At 43.1% G+C, this 13,401-nt stretch overlaps 1 protein-coding gene across 5 annotated transcripts in view; it reads right to left on the bottom strand.

Annotated features, from left to right (window-relative positions):
- Window positions 1–13,401, bottom strand: part of LOC126481546 (neurexin-1) — a 2,075,559-nt gene that overhangs the window by 435,189 nt on the left and 1,626,969 nt on the right. For all 5 annotated transcript variants that reach the window (XM_050105375.1, XM_050105377.1, XM_050105378.1 and 2 more), the window contains one exon: window positions 12,849–13,040. In XM_050105375.1, the coding sequence (XP_049961332.1) occupies window positions 12,849–13,040 (192 nt within the window). The remainder of the gene's footprint in view (window positions 1–12,848; window positions 13,041–13,401) is intronic.

Below are 13,401 nucleotides of genomic sequence, written 5' to 3'. Positions count from 1 at the left end.
GGCGCATGCGATACACAACTGATGCGTAAAGCGTTCACATCCTGATCAGTATCTGTGGAATGCAGCCCACGTACTTCGGTTTAGATCCAACGAGTCCACTGATAGCTATTAAAAATTCACAATCACAAATATTCAGAACTGTATCTATGGTGTTAGATCGAATTATTTTATACTTTTTAGTCCGATGTAAGAGGGTGGTATGTTAAACACTGAGTTTTATTTAAATAATATTTACGTCTGTGAATAAGTGTGATTTCAGCCCAACAATCCCTTACTACAGGTTTTCATACTCGTGTTTGTAACATTTCCTCCCTTTTTTTTGCGAAAATACTAGTGCAAACCTTAACAAACGTTGCACCGCTGAACTCCTCTTTCGCAGATCTTTCGAATGGCATTAATAAGTATTCTATATGGTTCCGTTAAAAAAAACACTTGTTTCAGTTTGTAGAGAGATAACGATAGCGAAGTCACCAGTACAGAAAATTACTCGTCCCACCTGCGAGCTACAAATTTATCAAAGCTTCTTTTCGATATTTAGAACTGTGTAAGGAATATTTCTGTCGTCCGAGTTAAGTGGTTGGAGAGGCGCCAATTTTTTTAAGAGCGATACTTCGACTACTCGATCAATCGTCTGTATGATGTCGATACCACTAATGACGGACTGACCATATACCAAAAGTAGTGATTCTCATTTCAAAGAAGTTGCTGGAGTTGAAAATTGAATTTGTTATTATTTCAGTTTGTTGAGTGACATAGTTGTAATTATTGATTTACAGAAAATTTTTGTCGCAAATTTCTTTTGTTGCAAATTTCTTCATCTCATAAAAAATATTCTAATATTTTCACTTCTTTTAAAACAAAGGAAGCTTAAGGGTCAGAGTAATTTCACTCAACGTGTATTACTGCAATTATGAGAGGATATTCCTCCTAACTGAAAACGGCAGTATGAAATTAGCAATATTATCATTTTTTCAGGTAATACGCAGTATCAATGTTGCTTCACAGGAATGATATTACTCGTATGTTGCGTATAGAAAACAGTGATTTCTCACATCCACTGTCCAGTATAAGTATAAGCAATATGTAATTATGAAAGCGATACGTTCAGGAAATGTGTCAATATTATCGATAAAACGAGAGTATATAATTAGCATATGAATATCGATACTATTTATATACGATACATCGATATTTTCAATGTAATTTTGAAATCTCTATTCGTGATTCACTTTGTATATCCTCACTAATATTGATCGCGGGATATCATATGATAAGGACGTCTTAGAAATAAACATACTTGCCGTAGAGAAGTAACGTAAGGATTTGAAAAGAAATAAATCAGCAGGTCCGGATGGAATCCCAGTTCGATTTTCCAATGGGTATCCTACGGCACTGGCATTTATCGTGAATCTCTCGCCAGCACAAAGTCCGAAGCGACTGGAAAGAAGCGCAGGTGGCTCCACTACATAAGAAAGGTACAGAACGGATCCGCAATCTTACAGACCAATATCCCTAGCTTCTGTTTGCAGCAGAATCCTTGAACACATTCTGAGTTCGAATATAATGAACTTTCTTGAGGCTAAGAAGCTTATGTCCACGAATCAGCGTGGTTCTAGAAAGCATCGATCGTGCGAAACTCAGCTTGTCCTTTTCTCGCACGATACACTGAGAACTATGGATGAAGGGCAACAGGCAGATTCGGTATTTCTAGAATTCTGGAAAACATTTGACACGATGTCCCATTTTAGTCTGTTAACGAAGGTACGAGCATATGGAATCAGTTGACAGGTAAGTGAGTGGCTCGAAGACTTCTTAACCAGCATGCTGTCCTCGACGGTGGGTGTTTCCTCAGGAGTGCCCCAGGAAAGTGATAGGACAGCTGTTGTTCTCCATATATGTAAATGATTTGGCGGACAGGGTGGGCAGCAGTGTGTGGTGGTCTGCTGATGATGCTGGGGTGTACGGGGAGGTGCCCACGTTGAATGGCTGTAGGAGGATACACGACGACTCAGACAGAACTTCCATGTGCTGCGATGAATGGCAGCTAGCCATAAATGTGGAAAAATGTAAGTTAATGCTGAAGAACAAACCAGTAATGTTCGGATACAGTATTGCTATTGTCGAGTTTGTCACAGTCAAGTCGTTTAAATATCTGGGCGTAGCGTTGCAAAGCGATATGAGGTGGAACGAGTATGTGAAAACTGTGGTAGGGAAGGCAAATAGTCGACTTCGGTTTATTGAGAGAACTATAGGAAAGAGTGTTTCATCTGTAAAGGAGAGAGCATATAGGAGTACTGGCGAGTGTTTGCGATCTGTACCAGGCCGGATTGAAGGAAGACATCGAAGCAGTTCAGAGGCGGGCTGCTAGATTTGTTACCGGTAGGTTCGAACAACCCGTTAAGTGTTGCGGAGTTGCTTCGGAAACTCAAGTGGGAATCCCTGGAGGGAAGGCGGCATTCTTTTCGAGAAACACTGTTGAGGATATTTAGAGAACCGGCATTTGAAGCTGACTGCCGGACTACTCGGCTTCCACCAACATACATCGCGTGTAGGGACCACGAAGATACCGTGCAAACAGTCATTTTTCCGTCGCTCTGTTTGCGAGTGGAACAGGAGGGGAAATGAGAAGTAATGGTACAGGGCACCCTCCGCCACGCACCTCACGGTGGCTTGCGGAGTATCTATGTAGGTGTAGATATTTACTTATTATTGAAGCATTTAACGACTGTTTTCCACATTATCACATCCTCAAAATAAGTGAGTCGACCACGGAACTGAAACTGTTAGTATTTAATGTTGTGGACTGATGGCGTCCACTTTGATGAACAACTCGCTTTCGCTGAAAAAAACTAATACAAGTGTCCTAGTAGAACCGATGCGTGGGTTCTAGGGCAGCACACAGAATAGTGAATAGTAAAATACAGGGTGATTCAAAAAGAATACCACAACTTTAAAAATGTGTATTTAATGAAAGAAACATAATATAACCTTCTGTTATACATCATTACAAAGAGTATTTAAAAAGGTTTTTTTTCACTCAAAAACAAGTTCAGAGATGTTCAATATGGCCCCCTCCAGACACACGAGCAATATCAACCCGATACTCCAACTCGTTCCACACTCTCTGTAGCATATCAGGCGTAACAGTTTGGATAGCTGCTGTTATTTCTCGTTTCAAATCATCAATGGTGGCTGGGAGAGGTGGCCGAAACACCATATCCTTAACATACCCCCATAAGAGAAAATCGCAGGGGGTAAGATCGGGCTTCTGGGAGGCCAGTGATGAAGTGCTCTGTCACGGTCTGCCTGGCGGACGATCCATTGCCTCGGGTAGTTGACGTTCAGGTTTCATAAGTAACCTTTTTCGTAGGACTCTCCATACAGTTGATTGTGGAATTTGCAGCTCTCTGCTAGCTCTGCGAGTCGATTTTCCTGGGCTGCGAACAAATGCTTGCTGGATGCGTGCTACATTTTCATCACTCGTTCTCGGCCGTCCAGAACGTTTCCCTTTGCACAAACACCAATTCTCTGTAAACGTTTAATACACCACCTATCAGGAGGTTTAACACCATACTTCGTTCGAAATGCACGCTGAACAACTGTCGTCGATTCACTTCTGCCGTACTCAATAACACAAAAAGCTTTCTGTTGAGCGGTCGCCATCTTAGCATCAACTGACGCTGACGCCTAGTCAACAGCGCCTCAAGCGAACAAATGTACAACTAAATGAAACTTTATAGCTCCCTTAATTCGCCGACAGATAGTGCTTAGCTCTGCCTTTTGTCGTTGCAGAGTTTTAAATTCCTAAAGTTGTGGTATTCTTTTAGAATCACCCTGTATATTACTCAACTTTAGTAACGCTGGTTAGAGCAGTATTGCAGAATGCTCGTTTCAAAAAATGGCTCTGAGCACTATGGGACTTAACACCCGAGGTTATGAGTTCCCTAGAACTTAGAACTACTTAAACCTAACCAACCTAAGTACATCACACGCATCCATGCCCGAGGCAGGATTCGAACCTGCGACCGGAGACTGAAGCGCCTAGAACCGCTCGGCCACATCGGCCGGCTAGAATGCTGGTTTAGTCTTCTGCCTGCGTTGAGTAGTGTTCCTTGAACACAAACTAAATAATGGTCTCTGAACTAAAGTCACCAGAAAACTAATTTTCTGTCTCGACCCTGACGAAAAGTACTCAGTTATATCTCTAGGCAGTTGGTCTCTGTCCAGACACGGCACTTCTATTCACTGTTCTGTTTCTACTGTCTGTCTATAGGCCACTGCTTCTACCTCACTCGACGACTCTTCAAAGTGTCTTCAACACGACGAACGCTGTGCAGGAAGTAGCTAGCAAGACTTGGACTGACTCGCAACTCTCGATCAGTTGCTCGAGCGCTGCAGTGGGAGCGGTGCTCGCGGCGAGCGCTACCGGTTGGCGTGCAGTGACGTCGCTGCCGTGGACGGACGTCCACCGTACTTCTGGTACCAGCCGTCACGACGCCTTCTTGTGTGGCATCTCAGAACACCAAATCTAAGACGATGCTTCATCCGACAGTTCCGCGTGGTGTCAACTCTCATGTGCGACAGGAATCAAGCTCTGGTATAAGTCAATGGACACTGCTAGGCGAGAACTTTTCATAGCTTCTCCGTAAGTCATTACTTAAAAATTGAGTTTTATTTCACAAAGTGCAGAGATTCACAGCGACCAATCTGACACAGTGGTGAGAGACTGGGCTTGCATTATGGAGATACTGATTCAAATCCCTGTCCACACATCCAGATTAAGGTTTTCTGTGGTTTTCCTAAATCGCGTAAGGTAAATTCTGCACAGATCTCCATCTCCTGTAGGCAGCATCTCATCTTGATGATAGAGCAACTGTTAGATGCCTATCGACTAGAAAGCTATTACAACACAAAAGCTATATGTCTTCGTAGCCCACTAAATATGTAATGGCAATGCTCCATTTCCTGGCCTAACTCAGGTCGCAGGGTTACAGATTTTAATACAATTGTACAACCTGAGTACATTCTTTGATATTAAACTTGGCCGCACGCAAGCTGCTGCAGGAACAAAGCCGTTCACTAAAGGTGCCAATAAAACTGACAACCCTTCGGAATTCTGCATTCAGCCATCTGCACAATCTGTCAACACCATAGGATGCAGAAGCGTCTGGAGGAAGTGTTATATTCCGCTAGTAGCATGGTGGTAAATGTGCACAATGTAGACAAAGTCGCGAGTTCGTGCCCAGATCAGAACAGTTGGAGAGTTTCTTCGTCCTTCAGCGGCCACTGGCCACCAGCCGCCGTCCGACCACGTAAAGGCAACGAGGCCTATTTTCGGCGTATTTCACCTCTTGCATTTTTAGTATAAAATTGTTTCTTATTGCAGTTTGATTTTCCGCGAGAAATACGAGAAATAACTTCGATAAACCGAATGAATACCATGTAGTATTTACCTACTGTCATTTTCTGATTTGAAGTTCTATTATTTGTCTTGGTGTTACTTTTGGATTTTGCACAATTGAATCTCATGAACGTTATTTAACATTATAAAAATAGAGTTACTTGTGGAAAAAGGTCTAAAATTTGTGACTTATTGTTCTCTCTGGTTCTACTACAGTCGTGAAGGCAGTGAAGGCAGCTTGAAACATTTGTGGGTCGTGAACTGTCGGACAAATCAGGCCAGGAAAGGAATTTCTTGTTTCGAGAAGCATAATTCTGGCACGAAAGATTTTTCACATTTAGGAAGTATCGGTAATTGAGATATATGACGAACTGCGACATTTAACTTTCGTGTGACATTTGCATTCAACAGACGAAGTTTGGAAATCGGGTTTAGGATTACAGCATGCTCCAGTTCAATAGCACAGTAATCAAAACGGCGATTATTACTGCATATTTACTTGAACGTCATCAGTTTTATCATCGACCATTCCTACGAAATATTGTTAACCGGTTTTTGTTTATTTCTTAAGAAGCAATTAGTGGCTGAGCTCCAACAAAACCCATCTCCTCGACTAACAGACAGTGTGAACAGATACTATTTTCATCTGGTGGAACAACAAGCGTGTTGTGCACACGAACAGCTCCCCAGGATTGTGTCTATTGCAGGTTGCATTTGTTGCTAACAATTGAGATATCGATACAAGTAGAACGACCAACAAAACTCCAAGTTTTCAGTGCGATGGGGTCCCCAGCTGCGATGAATTTTTTGAATGATTTCTTGAAGCATTCAGCTGCCATTTTCTTTATTTCCTGTACGATTGTACAATTTCCGCCTTAGGCCATTTTCAAGTATTTTACGGATGATTTTTTGGTAAGAGATTATATCATATGCGTCGTTGCTACTACGACATCATGTCACATTCATAAATTAGTTCGATGTGTTCACCTCGAACTAATTTATGAAAGTGACATGACGTCACGTTTTGTTCACCTCGAGGTAATTTATGAACGTGATATGACGTTATAGTAGCAAGGATGCATGTCATACAATCTCTTACCAAAAAGCATCCATAAAATACTTGGAAATGGCCTAAGGCAGAAATTGTACAATCGTACAGGGAATAAAGAAAATGGCAGCTGAAGGCTTCGAGAAATCATTCAAAAACTCCATCAAGTGCTGCTACTGCACATTATTCCCATCTGTACACTGCTGATTTCACGTTTTAAAGCTGTCCAGGGGTTTGCTTTGGAAGTTAATGTTCACGTACTTATTCTTCTGATCTCATGTTCTCAAATGTTTATTTTCCCATTACTTATCTACCATCAATCACAAACATTGCTTTCTGGAGAAAATGCACTTCAAACTGGGCTAGACGACATCTTTAGCAATAAACTAATAGATTTCTACAGGCATGGAATCGGTGCACCATATCGTGGTACAGCATATCGTTTCAGATAACGTGAGAGAACATATTGTTGATGATTAACTTATCGCTTACGTTTACTGCTGTGTTCAATAAACTAATGGGAAAACGCTTTTAAAATACGCACTGTAATAATACAAATGAATTTCAATTTACCATGATAACTCTATGGTGAAAGTCTGCTTTAATAAATCGAAGTACTGTATGTGCAACAAAAGCATGCCTGAATCGGCACGAATTAGTGAGATATTATGAATTATGGCTTCAAAACAATTTGTGTTTTTGTGCTGTCCTGAGTCCTACTCAAGTTGTACGTAAATGTGACAGATGGAACAGACACACAAAGAAATTCAGTTAGTAAATTCTTCATTGCTAAATTTCCTAAATAAATTGTGTATCCACAAAAAACCAAAAATTATATCAGTAGACGCGGAAAAAGGCATTATCCAGTGTGCAGATCAAAAATTTTTCGCCATTAGACTATGAGGTACTGTAAGTAGCAAAAAGACTTACGATGGAGAAATTTTCTTATTAACATTTCCTTAGACCCGGTGAACAGCTGCAGTACTCATGTCTCCCAGTGGTGGCTGCGACATACAAACTGTAGTGTAGAAGACGAGACTGTTTCTGCTTCTTGCTTGTAACAACCGTCCTGGGCTTAGAACCTGAAATGATAGCCTGTTGGTACACCTTAAGTGAAAACCACCCTGATTATTCAAAGGAAATGATAAGGAAATATCTTCAGTCTGGAACCGCGCGACCGCTACGGTCGGAGGTTCGAATCCTGCCCCGGGCATGGATGTGTGTGATGTCCTTAGGTTAGTTAGATTTAAGTAGTTCTGAGTTCTAGGGGACTGATGACCTCAGATGTTAAGTCCCACAGTGCTCAGAGCCGTTTGAACGATAAGGAAATATCAAGTGAATTGAGCAGGATAATTGTATGCCATCCAGAAAGTAACTTGACAATCAGGAGATTGTCAAAGTTACTCCGCATTGTTGCTAAGTTTCAGTTATACTACCAGCAGAATATGTTTCCACAGATGAGTTGGTTCCCAAGTGAATACAGGCTGCGTCTCAGAGACGTGGCCGTCGAGGGCCGGAATACCATAGGTATAACCAAGTGACTTATTTCCATTTCTGTAGATAGGTTTAGGGACTATACTCGGATACTCCAACCGCATGCGAAGCATCGTAAAATAATAGCAGTCACAGTTATTTTCGTTCCTATTTTAAGTGTACTGAAAATTGAGAAGCTCCTTCAACAGACACAGTTCCCTTTTTCCGAGCATCTCCAGTAGGCAACAAGACATTTGCTCGCCATGGACTTAGTACATGCTTTTCTTAAGAACACTGTCGTTGGCACTAGCCCCAAAACACAGAAACAGAAATGTAAAGATACAGCATCACTGGAATATGTGAACATCCGCAGAGAGGCTCTGTAAGCTACAAGTAACACAATGTTTCAAACCAAGAAAGTCTAGTGTGCAAGTGACTGAAAAAGCAGATTTTAAAAGGCATGAGGATAATGAAACAACTGAATATGTGCAGTAAAAGTTTGATCCCAGTTTTCGCTACCATACGTAAAAGGGGGAAGCAGCTGTCATCAGCTCATTGAACAAGGAATATAAAACCCTAACAGTAATGTCTACCATTAATTATCCTTAAGGAAAAGTTCCATTCAGTCTTTAAATACTGAAAGGACTACAAGTAAGATCTACAATATAACTGCTGCTGATGCTTTGTCAATGTAAGGGAAAAGCGCTTATGCTGAATAAGTTTTCAACTTGCAGTATGCTTAAGATAGAGAGAACCCAAAATAACAATACGTTCACCATTTTGAGTGTGGTGTTGATTTCCTATTCAACACCGCTTAGTCGGAGCAGAATGTTGCTAATTTAATCCCAGACGATTTCATATTACTACGTCTCTTGTCTACCACAATTTATGAGAACTATTGGGGGATACTCCAGTGGCACAGATTGGCAGATGGTCCTGTAATTTGCAATACTATCCATACTCTGCTGATTTGTGATGCCAAACTACCATTATTTTACTTTCAAAGTGGTCATTGTTAGTCGGATTATATCCCAGTGTTATGTGGCAGTTTATTCTCAAACTGTCCCGTAACATATTTTATAATTTTATATACAGATTCTAATAGTCAGCCAAGGCAAATCATAAATGCTGCACGAAAATTGCATACAATGTCCATTACTGTTAGTGATTGCTTTGCTAATTAGTTCTATTTCTCCTTTACGCTTAATTGGTGACCGAGTCTTGTTATTTTGGCAATACTGAATGCTTTTAAGTCGCTTATGAAAGGAAAGTTTACTTAGGGGGAAAAGTCTGACTTTAAATATAGTTTTCCACAGAGATTTGACTCAATCTGAAAGATGCCGGCCGAAGTGGCCGTGCGGTTAAAGGCGCTGCAGTCTGGAACCGCAAGACCGCTACGGTCGCAGGTTCGAATCCTGCCTCGGGCATGGATGTTTGTGATGCCCTTAGGTTAGTTAGGTTTAACTAGTTCTGAGTTCTAGGGGACTAATGACCTCAGCAGTTGAGTCCCATAGTGCTCAGAGCCATTTGAACCATTTTTGAACCAATCTGAAAGATGTCTCTCGTAGTTGGTGTGAACTTGAGTAATCTGACTTAAAGAACAGTCGTCAATCCCACTGGCGACGCGTGAGGTATTGGTAATTGTAATCGCTTTTAAAAATTATCAAAGGTAACTGTATTATTCTAATTATTATTATTATTGTCATGCCTGCCGGTGTGGCCGTGCGGTTAAAGGCGCTTCAGTCTGGAACCGCGTGACCGCTACGGTCGCAGGTTCGAATCCTGCCTCGGGCATGGATGTGTGTGATGTCCTTAGGTTAGTTAGGTTTAAGTAGTTCTAAGTTCTAGGGGACTTATGACCACAGATGTTGAGTCCCATAGTGCTCAGAGCCATTTGAACCATATTATTGTCATTGTTATTATTATTATGCTACTGTTTACGATTACCCAAGTGAGTGTTGTTGTAATTATCATTATCATCATCATCATCATTATTATTATTATTAACAGTAGCATAATAATCATAACAATGACAATAATAATTATAATTAGAACAATACAGTTACCTTTGATAATTTTGAAAAGCGATTACAATTACCAATACCTCACGCGTTGCCAGTGGACTTGACGCCTGTTCTTTAAGTCAGATTTTTTGTTATATGATCATTGTTACTATTATTATGTTATTGTTTACGAGCATTCATTATTGTGGGGCATCACACCCAAGTGTTACACTGAATAAAGTATGCCGTGAGGGCATGCGATCCTTCTTGTCGAAAACTAGGGTCACGGAGTCGCAAAATGAAACTTCTTGTTTCGCGGATTTGACAATGGAACACAAAGCAATGTGAGAAAATCTGGTTTGATAGTGTGTATTTCGAAGGTAAGTTTTGATTCGCTTCAACGTCGAAAATGATATTTCCGCCGAAGTGCCGGTTGCAGAAATGGAAAATTAATTCAGGTACTGCTTCACTGAGACCACAGGAAGTAAAATATTGCGTTTTCTAAATACTCTACTGGCCATTAAAATTGCTACACCACGAAGATGACGTGCTACAGACGCGAAATTTAACCGACAGGAAGATGCTGTGATACGCAAATGATTAGCTTTTCAAGGCATTCACACAAGGTTGGCGCCGGTGGCGACACCTACAATGTGCTGGCATGAGGAAAGTTTCCAACAGATTTCTCATACACAAACAGCAGTTGACCGGCGTTACCTGGTGAAACGTTGTTGTGATGCCTCGTGTAAGGAGGAGAAATGCGTACCATCACGTTTCCGACTTTAATAAAGGTCGGATTGTAGCCTATCGCGATTGCGGTTTATCGTATCGCGACATTGCTGCTCGCGTTGGTCGAGATCCAATGACTGTTGGCAGAATATGGAATCGGTAGGTTCAGCAGGGTAATACGGAACGCCGTGCTGGATCCCAACGGCCTCGTATCACTAGCAGTCGAGATGACAGGCATCTTATCCGCATGGCTGTAGCGGATCGTGCAGCCACGTCTCGATCCCTGAGTCAGCAGATGGAGACTTTTGCAAGACAACAACCATCTGCACGAACAGTTCGACGACGTTAGCAGCAGCCTGGACTATCAGCTCGGAGACCGTGGCTGCGGTCACACTTAACGCTGCATCACAGACAGGAGCGCCTGCGATGGTGTGCTCAACGACGAACCTGGGTGCAAGAACGGCAAAGCGTCATTTATTCGAATGAATCCAAGTTCTGTTTACAGCATCATGATGGTCGCATCCGTGTTTGGCGACATCGCGGTGAACGCACATTGGAAGCGTGTATTCGTCAGCGCCATACTGGCGTATCACCTGGCATGATGGTATGGGGTGCCACTGTTTACACGTCTCGGTCACCTCTTGTTCGCATTGACGTCACTTTGAACAGAGGACATTACATTTCAGATGTGTTACGACCCGTGGCTCTACCCTTCATTCGATCCGTGCGAAAACCTACATTTCAGCTGGATAATGCACAACGGCATGTTGCAGGTCCTGTACGGGCGTTTCTGGATACAGAAAATGTTCGACTGCTGCCCTGGCCAGCACATTCTCCAGATCTGTCACCAATTGAAAACGTCTGGTCAATGGTGGCCGAGCAACTGGCTCGTCACAATACGCCAGTCACTACTCTTGATGAACTGCGGTATCGTGTTGAAGCTGCATGGGCAGCTGTACCTGTACACGCCATCCAAGCTCTGTTTGACTCAATGCCCAGGCGTATCAAGGCCGTTATTACGGCCAGAGGTGGTTGTTCTGGGTACTGATTTCTCAGGATCTATGCACACAAATTGCGTGAAAATGTAATCACATGTCAGTTCTAATATAATATATTTGCCCAATGGATCCCCGTTTATCATCTGCATTTCTTCTTGGTGTAGCAATTTTAATGGCCAGTAGTGTACAAAACACTTGGGCAACAGTACAATGTTGGTGTCTCATTACAGCGCCATTTGTAAGAGGAGGAACGAGTTTGTTGGAAATGTGTGATATAATTTTTAGCCGCGCGGGATTAGCCGTGCGGTCTAGGGCGCTTCAGACATGGACTGTGCGGCTGGTCCCGGCGAAGTTTCGAGCCCTCCCTCGGGCTTTTGTGTGTCTGTGTGTGTGTGTGTGTGTGTGTGTGTGTGTGTGTGTTTGTCCTTAGGATAGTTTAGGTTAAGTAGTGTGTAAGCTTAGGGACTGATGACGTTAGCAGTTAAGTCCTATAAGATTAAGAAAAGAAATAGTCACTTTTCTCTTCAGAACCAAGTCTCATAAATGAAGTTTCCACAGACTTTGCACACACATTTATAATCTGATATGAGTACATCTTTTCCATATTGCTTCCTTGTCTATATTGCTTCAGTAACGCTCTACAGACTCACGGAGAAACACATTTAAAATCGTTAAAAAATATACCTGTTGGCTAAAACTAAAATCGTGTACCGCGATTCACATCTGAACACTTGCAGTGCAGTAATGCGCGAGAGAATGACAGAGGTGCCTGTAGAGGTGCTAGAGAATCGTGGGGGCTGCGCCACTGACGGCTGCCTGCAGCCCTCTTCCTCTCCCTCTCTTTCTCCGGTGGAAGCGAGCGAGGAGATGGAGCTCGCAGTGGGGTACGCGCTGTCGTAGCAGGAGTGTAACGGGTAGCCGACCAGCACGCCTATCCACCCACAGCCGTTAACGTTTTAAACGCCCCCGCGTTAACAGTGCGTTTTGAAAGTATTTAGTATGCACTCAATTTAAAGTGCACAAAAATATATATACCGAGAATGTTTAAATGTAAGAAAATTCTTATCTGTAAGTGTAATCGGCGATTGCAGCAGTTGGTAACGGGCGTCGCCCCAGCTAATATAACAGCATCGAGTGTTGGGGTGGATGGTGCAGCCGAGTGCACGGCAGCTGAGTGCGGCCGGCGCCCCACTCACCGGAGTCCTGGTGTCGCGCGTAGCCGGCGACGTCGACGGCGTTGCCGTTGAGCACCAGGTCGCGCAGGCAGCCCACGAAGCCGCGGCGCAGCGCGCCGGTCCACAGCGCCGCCGGCACCGGCACGGCCGCCGTCGCCGGGCCCAGCCCGCCCACGTACAGCGGGCCCTCCAGGTCCAGCTGCTGCGACTCGCCTGCCGGAAGCAACAGCAGACACACACTCAGGTCAGCGGCTCTGTGCAGGAAGGCGGCAGCAGAATACGGCAGTTCACTATAATGTTGCTCAAACCGGAGCAGCACGGCTTCGAGACGTGTACAGTTATATTGCTGAAAGATAACTTCGCCGTCGGGGAAGATATCGAGCACGAACGGATGCTGGTGTTCCGCAGCTGTCAATGTGTCTGCGACTACTACCACAAGTCTATACGTCGTGGCTGAACAAGAGGCGTGTTATTCGAGTGTTATCGAGGTCTAGGGGAATAAGTAGCGCAGGATTACCACTATGGGTAGAGTATACATGGGTTTCCATGCAATTAACGTAGGGGACTGTTTAAC

Source organism: Schistocerca serialis, chromosome 5 (assembly GCF_023864345.2).
Source record: "Schistocerca serialis cubense isolate TAMUIC-IGC-003099 chromosome 5, iqSchSeri2.2, whole genome shotgun sequence".
NCBI classification, from domain to species: domain Eukaryota; kingdom Metazoa; phylum Arthropoda; class Insecta; order Orthoptera; family Acrididae; genus Schistocerca; species Schistocerca serialis.
This window is presented reverse-complemented; position numbering and strand designations above follow the sequence as displayed.